Genomic DNA, 18,494 nt, shown 5'->3' on the forward strand with positions numbered 1-18,494 from the left:
AGAAAAACATTTGAAAGGTTGCAAAGTGCCAAGTTTTGAAGATTTAAACCAGTCTCTATGAGCTGGCAGGACGTCTCTGAGGGGAACAATTTATACTGACAGAAGTTTCTTGCAAATGCTCCTAAATTATCACTGTCAGAGACAGCCTATGAGGTCTACTTAAGCTGACCACTGGCCTGATTGATTTTTAGGCACAAAACAACAGAAAATTAGATTATATTAGAGATTAAGCTATGATACATAGCTGTGACCACAACTAATGTGACAGACATGATGTACAACCACAACACAGAAAGCAAAACCATTTTAATGAAAAATAGAATGTGCCAACCAAGAAATTATTAAGCCTTTGCAGCATTTCAATAAAAATATCTTTGACACTCTGTATGCATCCACCTACACTCATATATAGTGTGGTTAGCTTAAGATGTCTAAACCTGTCTCACAATCTCAGGTCAAAAGGAAATCACTCATTGAAGGAAAAAAATTGTAAACATGATTTAAACACTTTTGAAAGGTGTTGTGTTGACATACCCTCATAGCAAAGTGCTTTGGTATCCAGAGAGCAAGCACAAAGTGGATGGATAGATTTCACTACACTGACAGGGTAATGTGCTTTGCACTGGTCCAAAAAGACTGTCACACCTGAGGGTGAGAGTTTTTTGGCTGAGGAGGTCAGGCATTACCCTCTGTAGCCCATGATGTGATCAATCAACCTGTTCCCACACCCAGACCAGGCCTGCATGTACTCCCATCATCCCACCAGCTACTGGGCAACTGTCAGGCATCAGGCCCCTCCATTTGGGCTGGGTCAGCTTTAGCCCAGTGACCCAGGGAGCCGTTTGTATCCCATTTCTAATGCCTTGAAACAAAACCCTCTCCTTGCTCAGCTGCCACGGAGTGTCATTTCCCAGGTGCTGGCTCAGCAGCACCACGCGCTGCCTTGGGGCTCTCCGTGCACCCTGAGAACACATTGATTTGCACGTCACAGCTGTTGGCCCCTCTGTTTGATGGCGAGCAGTGTTCAGCACCTTCTGTCTCATCCCAGTGACACTCCCTATGCCAGGCTGTAGCTCCAGGGTGGGCAGGGACCTTGTGCACCAGCTGGGTACCTACGAGAATGTCCCCACAGCAAGGATCCCCAGAGGCTGCCAGGTCCTCGTGCCAGAGGAGAGCTCGGCGTTGATGCCCGTGACCCACATGTTGCTGGAGTGCCTGCAGCCTCACTGTCCAAGGCCTGGTGAAAACATTTTCTTATCAGCAAGGTGGGCCTAGATAAATGCCAAAGGACAGAAGCATGGCAACAGCTCAAATGGAGAAAATACATCCTGTTTATCATTACAACTCTCGGTAACACCAAGGCAGCTTGTGTGTAGCTCAGCTTTTTAATCTAGCCTTCATCTATTTTGCCATGCCTGTTGTCACCTTTAACCGTAAAGGTGTTAAACAGATTTTTCCATCTCACTTTGTGGTTTTGACACTTGTATAACAGGTTTGTTGGTTTTTTTCTCCTGTGCTCAGGTTTTTGCTGCAGCAGTGGTCTCCAAACCCAGCTAAGGAAGCTGATGATGCTTAGTTTGGAGATCTGGGTCTCCTTGTGTCAGCCACATTGACTGGTGTCATCTAACCCTGTTGTAGATGAGGATGTATGGAGTATAGAGTATGGAGTAAGCTACTTTTTAGCTGTGAAAGAATCTGTCCTCTTCTAGGTTTAGGGTGGGAGTTTTAACAGCCATTTAAGTCTACTCTTGTGGAATCAGAGACCTCTCATTTCAGTGGGAAAAAAAATCTACAATTCTTTTCAAAATCCACTCTAGTTTACCTATTCATGTCCTGTTTTAAGGTAATCTAGACTGTCACACATAAATGACTATGGGACAGTAACTACTACTCGATACCAAAAAAAAAAAAAAAAGAGAGAGAATACAGAAAAATATTTAGTAATGTTTCTTCCCTCAGCGTACTTGTGACTCTTATTATTGCACTGCCTGCTTACCAGATCAGTAGATGGAGTCCAGAAGCCTGCTGAATTAGGTAAGTGTATGGTTATTTTTAACCGAACTGAACGTTAGATGTTCGTATGGCATGTTGTGCAACAGATATACACTGGTGTCATGTGACATTCTGTCCAGACACTTGTCCTAAATTTAGCTCTAAATTTAACCTGAGAGATGTAGGGCAAATAGTTAAATGTCAGCCCTGCAAAACAAACCTGTGGCGTTGTGATTTGAACTTAAAGGAGGCATAAACCTCTGGTCCTCTCTCATGTGTGCTCAAAGCGGTGCAGGACAACAGAGCTTTCTCAGTGCCAATATAAAGGACAGTCCATTTGATCAGACCTTCAGATATTGTGTATATTACATATGAATTTGACCACACAGCAAAACCAGCACTGGATAAATAGAGATGATGGTGCAGTATCCTGTAGCACAGTCTGTTCTGGTTCTTTCATTGCCATAGTCTGCACAGCAACTGATGATGTCTCAGGCCTGACCATCTCATTGGAGGAGCAGGCCAGCATAAAATGACAGGACTCAAAGTGGGTGACAACTTGTCCCCCAGCCTTGAGTTTCTGAGCCCCATGGCAGTGAAGCCCCTTCCAGTTGGAGTGGCCAGAAGCCACCATCAGCGTTCATCTCAAGTCAGGCTGGAGCCCACCTCTCAGGAATCAAAACCACCCACTTTTCCCTGGGGCTGTGCACAGGAGGATCCCACTCTGCATTGCCACTCCAGTAGCACTTAACTACACTTAGCACTTCAAGCAGATAGAAAGTCATAATTTCTTGAATTTCATTGTGCTCCAAGTTACGGACATTTCTGCAAGCTGCTGAATTTAGGTAGGGGCATCTTTTGTTTGTTGAGAGCTGCTTATCTGTGGCAATAACAAAGACAGTTCCATACCTAGAAAGCCTGTTGTTCTCATGTCATTGAGGGAGGGGAAGGAGAGCAATGCAACAGGTCTTATTGCATACAGCAGGCACAACAGTTAGAAACAACTCTGTCTGAAAGGAATTAGAGGGTACCAGATAAATGCATCAGAAGAGGCTTTGTTCATAAACTAGCCTAGGGGCTCAAATTGAGAGGTAAGCACTCATTGTATATTTCCAAAGACTGCTTTAAAAAAGCTGTGGAAAGATTGTTTCCCATCAAAATCAATTTCGCTTTTCCATCATTGCTGGTTTGTGGTTGCTGTTTCTCCCAGGAACTTTGCTGTTCACAGTAGCTTGTGTGTCTTGTTGCCATTCTCATCTTCCTGCTCCCCTGAAAGAGCCGTGGACCAATGGCATAGTAGAAACATCTCTGAATTTTGTAGACTTTGTAAAGGTCAAGAAAAAGACATGTCTTTCGTTACAATTCTTACTAACATACATTATGACATAAGATAAATGATATTTGCACAGCAAAGAGTAACTAAAGGATAGTGTTTATGCTTTCCCTCTTCCTCCAAGGAACATGTATTTATTTATATAGTCTTTGGGTTATGTTCGCTTCGTATTAGCATTTCATGTTCCCTCTCACTGATTCCTCTTTCAGTTTGAGTCAGTGGATGTGACCTTACGGTGACATTTGCAGAGAGGCAGCGACTGCTGTAGCTGCACGTTCTCCCAGAGCTCACTGGCAGGGCAGGTCCGGGCTGAGGCATCACATACCTGAAATGTGGGTTAGGGCCCTGGATCATGGGTGTTCCCCTTTGTGCTCCAGCCATATTTCCAGAGGAGTGAGGTCTCCATTTTGTTTGTATCTGAAAGGTAAAAATTTTCTTTCAGGAGCCACTGTGCAGAGGTGGAAGTTGTACACTGAACCGAAGTCCACTCTGACTCGGAGGTGTGAGTCAGGAGCCATTAGCGTGGGATAAATTCCTCCAGAAAGGGGAATTATGTTCTGAGTAGAGTGATCTCAAAACACTTGCTTGCAGCACTGAAGTATTTAGGCAGCAGAGTCGGCAAGAAATAACGTATATTGTATTTCCTACCCCTGGGCGTGTGTGACATCCTGCACCTTTTCCCATACAAGTGCCTCTGGCTCCTTGCCTTTCTCAGGGTACCGTGGCCAAAGCAATCATTAGTTCTTGCAATGGAAATTGAAACCATCTTCCCCTGTGGGAGTTTCTATCTTCTCATTATTTGAACGTGGGTTGTATGGCAGGAGGCACAGGAGAGTAGCTTTTGGTTATGGTTTTTGCATTTGATCTTTGAGAGTGATGGAAGCACAGCACGGCAATGGCAAATGAAAAGCTCTGCTCACTGGAATATGATTGCAAAAGGTACCGAGATGTGTGCCCTAGGTGCCCTCACTGAAATAAGCCACCCAAACCATCTTGCTGTCTTTCTACAATAAAAAAGTTCAGACAAGATATAAGTAACAAAGTACAGTTTTAGGTAACTAGTGCACAGAGCAGTATTCTGTTCTGTGGCAAAGTATTACGAGGATTTTCTGTCCGGGAACTGTTACTGTCACAACTGATCAGTATTTTCTTGTTTCGAGAACAGCCACCCATGATCTAAGTGTTTGGGTACAGTAGATTTAATCATCATTGGTAGGTACAGGTTATGGACAGGAATACAGTTAGTGCTAATGTCCTTTCTTACCATAATTTTACCATGTGATGGCACATCTATGGCAGCTCTGTACACAAAATGAGTCTGTAGTAAGCTCATCGGTCTTCCAATATGTGCAAATGAATTTTGTTTGTTTGTTTGTTTTTTCATTTGGTTGGGTTTTGGTTTGTTTGTTTGTTTGTTTGTTTGTTGCATATGTGGTTTTGTTTTGGTTTGCTTGTTTGTTTGTTGGTGGTGGGGTTTGTTTTTTTTTTTTACCAGCCTCAGTTGCCTGATTCAGTTGTGTCTTGAAACAAAACAGCACTTAGTAGAGCTGAAGGGTTACTTAATTCCACTAATGGAATTAAAGACTTTGAACAAACCCAAAAGTGAAGGAAATGTTGAATGTGCTTTCCTAGCCTGACTTCTGCTGTTTATTTTAAGGAAATATGAAGAACAAAGTGAATCTTGCTGTTTGTTTAGCCATTTCTTATCTTCATGTGGTCATGCTTCTTTGTCTTCTTTCACATTAAAATCTCTTTTTTTGCACCCTGTTTGAGAGACCCTAGCTCACTCCCTCATTACCATGAGTTGGCTGTTCCTGTAATTTTCTATTTAAAGCAAAAGAAAACAGATCTAATATTCAGTGTCTGGGTTTGAAATCTGTCCCAGAAAATAGCATTAATTTATGTATTTATTTTTGCAGGTGACATTTTGTAATCTCTAGTAATGTCTTGAGTCTGAAAATGCAGATCCATAACTGTGCATACCCCAAGGGAAATATTAACAAATCTGATGCAATAGTAATAAATCATAGTGATTGTTATTATCATGCTTTGGAGGTGTTATTAAAGCCACAACATTGTTTTACTGGGAAAAAAAAAAGTCAATCCCCAAATGTATGATTTCATTCCTGTACAGTAATATTTCTGTAATTAATATTTCAAAATTCTATGAGGTCTTCCTCTGAGGATACCAAAGTATTTCACAGATACTAATTAAAAAAGGTCTTATTTGGCAATCTCTATCCGTATATGTTGTCTCATTGGCTTCCCATCCGCAAGGAATTTTTAACTCTTCTCTGAAGTTAACGGATTTGATTATTTCTACTTCACTAATGTAGAAAATGAGAAACAGAGGAGTTAAATGTTTTACTCAAGACAAAAGTGAGAGTTAGTGGTATCTGAAAATAGATCTTCTGAAGCACAGTCATGTGCTTTTATTGGAAAATGGTGCAGTAGCATTCATAGGAGCTCCAAATACATCAAAGAGGTGCGCGGGGTTTTTCAAGGAAACCCAGAAGTGTAGGAGGGAAGTGCAGGGTGCTTGATGTGAATAGCAGGGGGAACCACCTGCAATATTCACAGCCACTGAGCCCTACTATATTTTTTCTAATCAAACAGTCCATCCTGGAAGACATAGGTACCCTTGCCTCTGCCAAGCGTGAATCTGCATCATAATATCGGCATTTTTTCTTGAGTTCAGTGAGACATCAAGCCAGCCATAGAGTGCCAAAGGTGTGGATCTGATGAGAGACTGACAAAAGGCAAGCAGAAGGGTTAAATATGCTAGATACTCACTCTTGGTTCTAATCCAAGGCTGTTTATAATCCGAAAGTAATATCAGGGAGAAAAGTCCTGGGTGCTTTTCAAAAGTCACGGAGGTTGACATGTTGTCAAGGGCGTAAGAGTTTCACACCGTCTTGGTGACGACATCCAGGGCTCCTTTGCCTCCCACAGTAACTGCCGAATGTCCTTAACTTTGGGTAAAACAGCAGCCCTAGCACTAGTTATGAGGGGCAGAAGGTTTTGGCGGCAGCTGAGGAGGGGGACGTGTCACGTACTTGCCATCCTGTCATGCCAGAGCAAGTCGGATCAAGGAGTAAGCATAGAGAGGGAATGATGCTGGTCCTGAAAGACACTAAAAGCAAAGGAGGTGAGTTGGAAAGGATCTCCCATTAGGGGATGGTATGGTCTTGCTAAACTGGTTCCCTTCAAGATTGCTCTTGCTAAGCCTTGGACGAGGGGTGTTTATGCACTGACAGGTGAGTATAGCCAGCCTGAGGCTCAACAAAGTCCTTTGAAAGGAAACCAGACCCAATGCAGTCTAGGCTTTATTCTCTTCATATGCAATGTTTTGCCACGGGAATTAGTGATGCAGGAGCTGAAGGAAAACACATAGGCATCATTTTAGTACTGCATTTTACTGTTTCTCTTCATTCATCGTATTAGCTGGGCAAACACATAGAAACCATCCCAAACTGAGAATTATCCCCAAGTCCCAGCTAATCCAACAGTGTCAATTCTCCCCTATGTGCCTGACTGCTTTCTTCTAGCTCATCCCTGGATCAGTGCTATCTCTCCCTTGGCCAGTTTGCCCTCTGCCAGATGTGGGGAAGGTGGCTACCACTTCACATTTATGGCCACGAGGAATCTGACAGAGGGTTTGTTGTTCACGTTTATGTGGTACGAGAGCAGTTCTTTTCCAGTAGTAAGCTCTTACAAATACTGCTTGGAAAAGGTTCACAGCTGCTTTTGTCATCATTTGGAATCTTGAAGTCTCAAACTTGCAGCCTTAAAAATATGTGAACCACTCTAAAACATCAATAAATACTCACCTAATGTTTGCCTGTTTTGTTTATCAAGCAGCAGCTAAAAGAAAATTGAGCTCCCTTCTCCTCAAGTAAATAAAACTCCAAGACAACATATTTTACTTCAAAATTATAAGGCAATTTTTTTTTTTCTCTTTAGGTTCCAGAAACATGTCCATATATGGTCCACTTGTCAGGGACAATAAATAATGATGTAATAGAAAGGTCAGCTTTGTGTCATTTAGCTACAGGATGCTTGATGAAGTGAAGTTCTTCAGATAATGCAACGAAGAACTGTAGGATGAGTAAAAGTTTCTGCCGTGCATATTCAAACAGGAAATCTGAGATTCAGAACAACTTATATTTTGGCTTGTATTTGCTGATCATGGGGTGATCCAGAAATAAACTCCAGGCTTCAAAGCGGGAGTGTTTCAAAGCTGTCCTGCAGTTGATCGAAACATCCAGGCAAAGCAGGGAGATGAATACCAGCAAGGATTTTCTGAATTGAGACCTAATCAAGAAGATAACCCATTTCAACAGTATTATTACCCTTTTATTGCAGAACAAAAAGGTAATTCAAATATGCATGTTTTTAATTTATTTATCATTTTCAATCTGTCAGTTTGCTATGTCTATGCAAATGTTTATTCCTATAGCAGTTTGTAACTTAACACCCTGACACAGTCTTGGGAGATTTTGCGGTTTGCTTTTGGTGTTTTGGTTTGTGTTTGGTTGTTGTTGTTTTTCAGATAAGTCATAAACCACTCACTGGTATTAAGAAGACTGTAGCTCTCCCTTTTCCTTGTTTTACTTGCAGTTGATGCTTATATCTTTATCCCTAAAATAGTTTGCTCAGAAATAATTGTTACAACATATGTGTACAATGTAGAGCACAAGGTGGAGTGTGAGGGGAAAAAAATGACATCACCAAATGAATTATTTCATTTATAAATTTCCAGTCGATATGACATGAAGGTAATATTGCACGGAATGCTGTTTGAGTTAATGTGTTCTGAGAAGAAATAAAAGTTTGCAGGTGTATGCGTTTCCAGTAAAGATTTGCAGAGAGTCACGAATTAATGGCATTGTAACATATGTCAGACTGATAGGTGACCTGTTTTGACAGCTGGGGCTGGACAAGGGGTTTTGTTTGCTTGGAGGATTCCTTTAGGAAGCCTGGCTTTGCTCCTTCAGCACTGGGCTGGAACATGAGCATTTTGCATAAGTCATCATTACAAAATATATTTGCCTCTTGCTACAGCTGGACAGCACAAGGTGTCATCCTTCTCATGTGCCAGCTTTGGCAGATCTGATGGGCACTGAAAATCTTACTATTTAAAAAAACCAAAAAACAAAAAACAAAACAACCAAATGAAAAACAACCAACAATAACAAAACCTGCTTCCCAGAATTAGTGATCCAATATAATATCCTTTAAGAACTACAAAGATTTATCTGGAAACCGACCTTAAAAACAGCAAAAATGTGAGCACTTTAAGGGTTGTCAGTTGGTCTAATTTCCATTGCTAGCAGAGGATCTGACCTGAAAGGTGCTGCAGGAAGAGCTGAAGTGGAGGCTTGGTTTACTGTGAAGACTTCCAGTCACATTTACCTTCTCCCTATGTGCACTCTCACTGCTTTCAGAAGTAAAGGCAAACACATGGAAGGGCAAACACATATCTGTCTGCAGAAGCTGGCACTCAGTCATCCCTTACAAAAAGCAAAATGAGCAAGCTTCTTCTTCTCTTCTCTTCTCTTCTCTTCTCTTCTCTTCTCTTCTCTTCTCTTCTCTTCTCTTCTCTTCTCTTCTCTTCTCTTCTCTTCTCTTCTCTTCTCTTCTCCTCCCTCTCAAAGACTTGTTTTTAGAAATGTGGTTTATCAGACTGAGCCATAAATACTGAGGTCCTGTATTGAGTTACAAGCTGACTGGGGTAAACTCAGTGCAAAGGCAGGCAGAGTTCCTGGCTCTACTCCCTTAATGACCTTGTCACTCACCTGCCACCCTTCTCTGAAAGCAATAAGTAATTCTGCTAATTCTGCTGCCTGGGATCTATTGACGGAGGACAAGCAGCCTTGCTAAGCTTTTTATAAGGAAGTACTATCAATGGAGACCAGTTGTTTCAGATGCTAATGGTACTGAATAGAGCAGTTCTGCATGTTCAAAGCCAGATGTAATCCTTGTTGTTTATTTATGTTGCATCAGGGATCAGAGGCCCATTCTCCCAAACACCGTATGTTGACAGAGCTTGTAGGCCAATTACAGTAGCAAACTAATTGTGTTTGTCTGTGGCTTTTACCACAATGTGGGTGGTTACTAGTAGTCACCCTGGTGAGTTGTACCTTTGGTTTCCCAGATCTGCCAGGTACAACTGCTCATTAACACAGGACAGAGCTCACAGCCTGGTCCAGGCACAAACGTTTCATTTTCAACCTTACCTTCTGGTTGGTGGATGCAGTCAGGTTACCTCTGAATAACACAGACCTGATTTCTACAACTAAATCAACAAACTCTCACTGAAACCAGGATGGTAATATTAAAAATCAGGATCAGTCCCTATATGGAAATGATGGTAAATTTAGATCCAGAAGATCTTGTCAGACTGAGCTATTAAATGGCAGCACATGCAGCAGTATCCTAAGATGTGTCTCTGCCAAGAGATATCACTAATGAAGCCATGCACACCTGAAGGCAAAGTGACATCTAAGGAATAATAAGGGCACTATACCCACAGCTTTAAAAATCAGGTTCTACTCTTATAGCACATGCAATGCTCTGTGCTACCTGCCAGCTCATGGGCTGCCAGAGAAATGCAGGGGACAGCCAGACATTAAAACGTCCCTCAAAAACCTGAAATTAGGGTGAACAGTAAACCCAGCATTTAACTTATGAATCTGATTCCAGTACTTTAAACATACAGTAATCAGGCTTAGAACAAGCAAATAGATTCAAGCTGCATTTAGAAAGACCACTTTGGAAGAATTTTATCCAAACTGATTCAACCATTCCTACCAACAAAGACTGTTTTTTCTCACACCTTTGTTACAGAAGCTTATAGCTTATAGTGCATTGGTCTAGTGGGCTTTTATAAGGTTGTACTAGTTCACCACGGGCCACTGATGTGGTTACCTTAACCCTACTGTGTCACCTGAGCCAGCATAGGTCTGGGCAGCTACAACAGCACCAGGGATGCCACCGAGCTCAGCTGTGGTAGAAGAAGGTTAAACTGGATCAGGCTGCATTGCATTTGCCTCCAGCTGAGGAGACACACTCCGTCTGTTACTGCAGCTCAGCTGGCTCATCACGGCTTGTTACAGAAATAGGCTGAAATAGTGCCTAATCCTTGTGGCTCTATAGCTTCAAACAAAAGCATCTCCATAGGGAAGGGGAGAGTGGTGGCTCTGCTCTGCTCAAGGCCATGGCACGGGGAGTTGTAGAGAGGAGGCATGTGTGGTGCCTCCTGCCAAACTCAGACACACCCCATAGGTCAGTCTGAGGTAGGGGAGACAGGCAGAGGGAAGCAGGAATGACTTGAAGCCCAACTGGAACCATCTCTGCTAGGGGTCAGGACAGCCAAGACTGCCCTTGGCTATCAGGACCAACCCAAAGGCTTCTGCAGCCCCAGGACATGAGCCTCACACCTTCTTTGGGGTTGTGCCAGTCAGATGAGCAGAACTGAAAGCTTTTTCTATTTTGGGCCCCACAATGTTTCTTCTTGCAGGATGAGTCAGTGGCAGGATCTGCAGCCAGCACTGTTGTTTCTGCACTCTGTGGGACTCCTGTCAAAATATTTAGAGTAGTGATGATCACCAACAGGCAGAGGAGGTTCTTCCTTTTCCCTAAGAGTGGGTAGGAACCAGTTAACCAACGCAAAGAATAAGAGGGTAAAATAGAAGTGATCCCCAAACTCAAAATCTCCCTCACCCTTCCTGTGTCTCCACAAGGTGTGAAACAAAGGAACAAGGGAGGGGAAGATGTCCAGATATTGCTTTTATACCTAGATCCACTGGGGGATTTCATGAGGCACCTAAACCACTTTTTACTTTGTGCCAGAGTGCAGATTCACATTGGCAGCGATCTCCTGTGTGCTCCTCAAAGTCCTGCCTGCCCGCAAAGGGACTCCAACACCCAGCTCAGATGCACGTGAGGCTGGACCCCCTGCCTGCTCTGCCTCCTGCACTGTCAGGATGCTGGTGGTGGGGTTGGGGAGGATAAAGAGGAGGGGTCTGTGTCCCATGCTCCACTGGCAGAGGTTGCCCCCAAAGAGGAGCAATTTCATCTGTATTCTTGCCTCCTCCAAAGAGTTGTTGTGCATCACCTGCGTTACGAACTTACAATCAGATCCTGCCCTCTCTATTAACTGCTTAGTTTAGGTCTCTGAGTCACCATCAGGGCCAGGTCTGTTGCAGGGAAGTAATTTAGGGTTCTGCTACATTTAGGCATTGCAGTGCTGGGTGCTGCAGACAAGCCCTCTGACTCCAGCCTGTGGGTTTCGCACATCTGCAGCGCACCGGTTATTGAGTGAGTATGTGGGCTGACAGACTATGGAAGTGCTGCCCAGGGTGCCAGGAGTTGAGTAAGCCAAGCAGCAGCAGAAGCTGCTGGGAAAACAAAGCTGTGTCATGGTTCTTGGCCAGCCATGGACTGGAGCGCAGCCAAGGACAGGTACTAGAGCGGATGGGGCACAGGGCAGGCAGCAGCTCTGTGTGGGATCTATCAGCGGCTTGATGCCTGGGCTTGGTTCTTGGGACAGTGAGGGTCATAGCAGAGCTGAGGCACACCAGCTCTCAGGGGCGAAGGTAACCAATGGCAGCCACGAGAGATCTGGCAGAAAATGAAAAACAAACATTTTTGCATTATTTATAACAACAGAGGGTTTTATTTTGGCAGTTTCATGACTGTAAAATACGTTATTCATTGTTAAAAGTAATAATGTCAATCTGAAATCTGCTGGGCTTCCCTATACCCTGAACTCTTCCCACTTCTTCTGGTGTATGCTTGCAGTCTGAGGTGGTTGTTGATGTGGGAGATATCACCATTTCTGAAGTGAAAAGCTTAAATCCAAGATTTTATGTTGCTTATGGCTTACTTTAAGTAATTGCAGTTTCTTCAAACTGTATTAATTTTGGTTTGTCTTGGTTTTTATTATGTTTAGGGGAACAAACATGAGTGTCTCAACATGTACAGATAAGGCTTTGTTGCCATTTGGGGAGTTTCCATTTCCCCCAGGTCAGGACTGTCCCTTGGCCTTGTACACAGCAGTGAGGACTACAGGAGCAGGGCAGTCTTCTGGCACAAGGCTTGTGTCATTCTGGACCCCACTGCCATTGATGTGGGTGAGAGTCCCTGGGAAACCAGGCTGCCCTGGGCACTTAGGGAGCAGGCACAGAGCCCAGGGCTGCGGAGAGAGGGGTCATGTGTGCCGGCTTCACCACCAATGGTGCCCAGCGTGGCGGGGGCAGGTCCTGAGCAGCAGGAGGCGGGGTGGCTCTGCCAGCCCCGTGTGTGGCTCTGCCAGGGGGCCCAGGGCAACAAGGCCCATGGCTGGGCAGGGCTGTGGGGAGCTGGAGACCAGCCCTGCTGTGGGATTGCAGGGGTTGATGGTCCCAGGGTGGGGGACAGGCAGCTTTGTCACCAGCCATGCTGATGCACTCAGCCAGTCCCTTGCCTGTCTGTGCCTGGGGATGTGCCTCCACAGCATCTTTCTGCTGGGTCCTTGTCCTCCCCTGATCTATCTGCAGGCAGCTTGTACCCGTTGCTTCTCGTCCCAGATTTCTCTGTTATTTTACACAGTTCTCTCTCACTGTTGTACTTATAAAAAGCAAACCTATTCCCTCTTGGCTCTCATCTTCTTAGAAGAGGCAACCTTTTCCATCTCCTCCCATGAAAAAAAGCCCTCGACTCTTGAACACTGGTAGCCAGAGTGCTCTCTGGCACCTAGATGGGCTCTTGCTAGAGCATTGACCTGTTCATGGCATTGGTACTTCCCTATCACTGCTGGAATTATGATAATATTTTGGATTGCCTTTGCCTTTTTTGAGTCCACACTGCGGTGATGGTTTACAGTCATTCTGTGATTGCTGAGTGTGCCCTGATGTTTCCTCCTACTCTCATTTCCAGCTCGCAACCACCAGTTTTTGTAAGAGGGTCTGACCATAAGTCTTAAAGCTCATGACCTTAAATTTTGTTCTGTAAAAAGCAAAAAAATCAGAAGCGAAACTGAGCAGTGTCATTTTGCTCTCCTAGCTGTGTGAAACAAAGAAAGTCACTTCAAAGAATAGTTTTGCATGTTGCTCAAGAGATCTCCAGATAAAGTGGAAAAAAATTACTCCACAGTCTCTTTACACTTCATGGTGGAGAACCTGCCCTTGCATAAAACCAGCAGAGAGACAAATCTCTTCCCTTAATTTTCTGCAATTAGAGCAAGACATTTAAAAAAAAAAAAAAAAAAAAGAGAGAGAGATGTCTATTGGCATTCTCCTAGGCAAATTCATTTTAAAGTTGTATCTCTAATCTTATGGGGATTTCCTTTACCTACTTTTCTCTTGAGCTGTGGTAACCAGAATAAGTAGATAAAAACCTGCCTTGCTTGCAGCAGCTCCCTTCCCTTTTTCAAATATCAGCTAAATCAGTTACTTCTATGTGATAGAAATGAGTTAGTTCATTAAGTTCACATGCAGATTTTAGCTGATAATGTTCTTTCACTGGTGAAGGATTTCTGAAGGTTTTCTAGTCAGTCTAATCAAGAGGCAGAGCTGAACAAAAGCACATGATAGTTGAGTTTCTTTCTTTCATTTTCCAGATTTTGATGATCACAATTTTCTCCTACAGGAAAGCAAAATAACATAAAATGGCTACGATGGCAGCAAATACTCAAAGACAAACAATAGGCTCTGAGGAATACAGTCTGTACAGTAGCTTGAGTGAAGACGAGCTTATAAAGATGGCCATCCAGCAGAGCTTGGGAGAGGACCCGGTGGGTCCAGCAGCTGCCCAGAAGCCGCTGGTGGGAGGTCCTGGCGAGGCGTCCCCCAGCCGCGCCAGCAGCCACAACCCGCCCTACCGCATCTACCCGTGGCAAAGGTGAGTGAGTGCCCGTCAGAGCTGCCCCAGCCCAAACACCCTGCCTGGAAAGGGCCAAACAGCTTCCCCTGTCTGGACACGTGCTTTCTAATTAGCTTTGCCAAGCGGCTGCTCTGCGAGTCTGTCATTAGCTTGAAAGCCAGAGTCTGCTATAAATCCAATGAGGTCAACAATTTACACCGCTGCAACAAAATGAGAATTTGCTTGTTGTTGCCTGTTTTAAGCAACAAATAAAATAAGGGACACCGCTATAAGGCCTCCTGAATGAAAGCAAGCCTGCTGAAGCCAGCAGCTCCTTTCCCCCATGGGTATGCTGGATGCTGGGCTTGAGCTTTGCCAGAGAGGGAACACAGCATTTGTTAGGGGAAAACACAGGAGAGGCCAAAACCAGGCATATAAAACAGTGTGAGCTGGCTACCTTTTATATACTGCAGACCTGAAAGGATGTAGTTATTTCAGATCAGAGTCTGATCTCAATCTCACTGCTCAGCTAACAGCAGCTCCAGACAAGAAGCGTGGCAGCATCTCCCTCCTCTGTGATGCCGGGATGTGGGTTAGAGAGATCTGCTGACAGTTTCCAAACCAGATATTGTTCTCCTTTCATTTTTTAAAAGGCAGATTTCTCAATGGGGGCAGGGGGAGGAAGAGGTTACAAAGTCACCCTAAAACCAAGTAAGATAGAAAAATATCCTTTTAAACTATTTTTTCTGTAATAAGTTGGGAGCAACTGAAGTTTTGTTCCTCCTTCTTTCTCATAACTCCACTGTCCTCTGACACCTCACTCATTACCACCTGTGACTGGTTTCCAAGGCTGGGAAACTGGGGACAATTTGATGAGCAGTAAGTGAGTTTCATAGCTATAGAATCAAGATGCTGTACAGCAGGCAGTCCTGCTCCCATCAAAGGTCATGGCTTCTCAGTGTCATTACTGTGCCCTTGTACCGTCAGCTCTGTGGCAGGGACCCAGTGCGTGGGAGAATAAGGGCTTCCCTGGCTGTTTGGTCCTGTCTTCGTAGAAAGTCCTTTGACACCTGCTATTTTGGCAAAAGACAGTGTCTGCAGTTCTGTTCATTAACCTGCCCTGCCTTTGCCTCAGCCCAGCAGCTTTTGACCTCTCACTGGAGGGAAAACCTTTGCAGCTTGTAGCTCCAGATCTCCAGCATTGCTGAACTCTTCTGCCACCTGCGAGAGCTGGGCTGGAAATGGAGCCGGCACCGGGGGGCCCTGGGTCCTCCTCCACCCCCACCTCTGACCTGCTCGCGTGGCATTTCGGAGGTGATGAATGTCACCTCGCCTCATGCCTGCTTCCTGTGCGGTGGTGGTAGGGTTAACCTCACTGTTGTCTTATATGGTCATTTGAATCCCCTGACGCTTCCTCAGAGGGCCAAAAATAATTTCGAGCCGAGCGAGCAGCTGAATCCAGCACAGAGCAACCCGTGGCCATCTGCTTTTATTCAAAGCCCTGACCGACAGGCTTTCTCACTCCGTCTCTGTGGATGTGTGTCTCTGTTTCTGCCTCAACATGACCTGTTTCTCCTATTCGGAGTATTTCTCCTTATTTCATTCATGTCATCGCCACTCCAGATTGGCGGCCCAGCCAAGAGGCCGTCCTCAGCCATCCAGCTCAGGGGCAGCCTGGGGGTTCAGACGAAGGTACGACGGCAGCATGTCCAGCACATCCCAGCCCGTGTAAGTGCCTCTCTCTCCCGCTTTTCCCTGCAATCAAAACATGCCTTGCTGCCCACTCTCCCCCTCAGCCAGATCTCCCGGGTGGCGATGGTGTCTGGTGGGGGGGAAATGGTGATGGTCATCTGGAGGAGTTCATTAAATGCCTAGAGAGGTCTTGTTGATACCTGCACAGCACCCTTGCTGCATTCCCACTCTTCCTTCCAACCTCCCAGCCGCCCTGGACCATGCCCAGGCTCTTGCAGGCGACCTACCCCAAACCTCCCTTGTTCTCTTCTCCTTCATCCTTGTCCATCCCTCCAGTGCATGTGTCCTGGGGACTCTGGGTCATTTGGTAGCTCTGTGGTGACAAGGACAGCAGGGAAGGGATGCCTGAGTTTATTTATATAGGCTGGCTCCTCTATCAACATGGTAGATGAAGCAGGCAGGTGCTGATAGCAACTGCATTGGTATTAAGTTCATGGTTCAATGGTGGGGAAAACAAACATTTTATTGCAGTATATAAATAGGGTAAGAAAGTCCAGTCCTTCAAAGTAAATATTTTATAAATGCTCCCAAGATGCAGTGCCTGTTCACAGCAATACCTGATTGTCCTGCCACACTGAGGAGGGCTGCTGGGGAGCCATACCACATCTTACCTGCACAAGAAGGGAACCAGCTTGACTGACTTTGATCCTCCTGGCCACATTTTGCTTTTGGCAGAGACTGTAAATAAGCTCAGGTTTACACAGTCATGGATGGGGAAAGCAGACAGGCTAGCAAGTGGTTGGAGCTCTGCCCAGGTGCCTGTGTGTAGTGGAAATGCCGCACCATGATGGGTTTATTACAGCTTTCTCTGAGGCAGAACAGATGCATGCACCTGCTTTTATTAGATGAAGAGAGGAAAACGTTGTAGGCAGCACTTCTCTGTGTCTTGCAGAAAACCCCTCCACCACTCTTCCTTTCATCCCTCACCAAGCTCTATAGTATCCCACACCCTGGCTGATCCAGGCTCTGTACCCAGCTCTCCATTGACATTGCCCTCCCTGACACATGTGGAAACCTCTTCCTGCTGAAACACAAAGCTTCCCACACCCTCATCACCTGCCAGCTCCCCTTGGCCACACTGAAATTGCATCCTCTCATTAGGTGCTCTGCACACCTTGCATGCCTCTCTCCTGCTCTGGGTGCGATGGCTGGAGGGCAGACTTTTCTGCAGCACTGAGCTCAATAGAGTTCAGTCCACAATGAAACTGGGATAAGGCTGAGAGCTAGTCCTCCTCTGCTGCCCAGTGAGAGCAAAAATGTGCCTAGGAATCCACAGAAGAGCATGATACATGGCTGTTTTATAGCCCTGGTCTCAAAGCCGGGCAGGGATGACAGTTGCCTTCACCTTCATGCTGCCTGCTTCTCACCAGGCTGCCAGGAACCGAAGGAGCTTCCTGAATCTTTTTGTGCTTCACTGAACATCTTCAGCACTCACAATTGTCTCTACTATATATCTCTTCTGCAATGAGTATTTATTTTCTTGGCTACTGGCCTTTGAAATGCAGTAATTCTTTTGATTCACCTATAAGGTTAAGATTTCATCAGATTTTCAGGCTTCTTCCATAGTTCTAATACTTATTTTTCTATAGCTGATGAAATCCAAGCAGCAGAATGTGTTGGTTTTTTATAGCAGCCAACTATGAGCCAAGCAGAAAACAAGGATTTCACATGGAGATTCATTAAACTTTCTGTACTGATCTGGAATTTCCTTGGCTAAAGCATTTACAGCCTGGTCCAGCAAACCCCCTCATCTTACTGGGGAATCATTTAAGGTCAAGGACCCCGACAGAAGTTTGCTTCATTCAACATCTGAGGGCTCGAGCAGAAGAGTAACTGATTCTTCACACATTTTTAACCCTACCACAGATTCTAGGTACCCACTGCTTCCACCGAGGTCTCAACAAACGTGGTTCACCTTGCGTTTGCTGCATGCCAGCCACATGCACGTAGACCCGCCATGGCCCACCTGGCACGCCGTAACTCACAGAGCACTGGTAACACTATCCTGTGCCTGAATCCCGAGGTGGAAACGAGGAGCCCCGCATGTGTAACATGAACCTTTGCATAGAAACAACAGATGTCTTCAGCAGCCTTGTGCCAGAGGCTGTTAAAGACCAAGATCCCCATCTCCTCCTCCTCTCCCAGCTAAATACGCCAGTTGTTGCTGTTGACTGCCTTCAACAAAATGCTCAATTTCAAATGCCTGTATAAAAATCTATTATCTACACAAAACTAGCAGCTTCGGTTTTAGTCCGCAGGGTACTCTATATGGTATGGAGGTACAGCAGTGTCCCTGGGACATCAGCCCAGCAGTTAATAGAAGGTCAGGCAGTTCCTCCTGGCTGGGCTGTGGCCAGGGAGGCAGCTGCCTGCTCTATCTCCTGCCTGTTATCTCCTCAGGCTAAATGCCTGGCTTTGTGTCCCATATCTCTCCCCATTCCAGTGTTGCTATTTTTGTGACCCTGCTGTCTTGAGACCACTCCTTACAACTAAAGAGAAGGAACAAGAGGGAACAAGTATTTTTTCACCTGGGAAATGGTGTGTTTTCCTATTTCTTGGCACCTGTGTTGTG

General features: G+C 45.0%; 1 protein-coding gene across 2 annotated transcripts in view; it reads left to right on the plus strand.

The window, feature by feature from the left end:
* Positions 1-7,547: 7,547 nt before the first annotated feature.
* The window catches only part of ASB2 (ankyrin repeat and SOCS box containing 2), a 35,155-nt gene continuing 24,208 nt past the window's right edge, over positions 7,548-18,494 (plus strand). The window contains exons 1-3 of one of the 2 annotated variants that reach the window (XM_082057676.1): positions 7,548-7,699; positions 13,958-14,209; positions 15,794-15,898. In XM_082057676.1, coding sequence (XP_081913802.1) covers positions 13,977-14,209; positions 15,794-15,898 — 338 coding nt within the window. In that variant the 5' untranslated portion in view covers positions 7,548-7,699; positions 13,958-13,976. The remainder of the gene's footprint in view (positions 7,700-13,957; positions 14,210-15,793; positions 15,899-18,494) is intronic. The other variant, XM_082057677.1, reaches the window with a different exon arrangement.

This window comes from Streptopelia decaocto (assembly GCF_964273445.1).
Source record: "Streptopelia decaocto genome assembly, chromosome: 7".
Lineage (NCBI taxonomy): Eukaryota > Metazoa > Chordata > Aves > Columbiformes > Columbidae > Streptopelia > Streptopelia decaocto.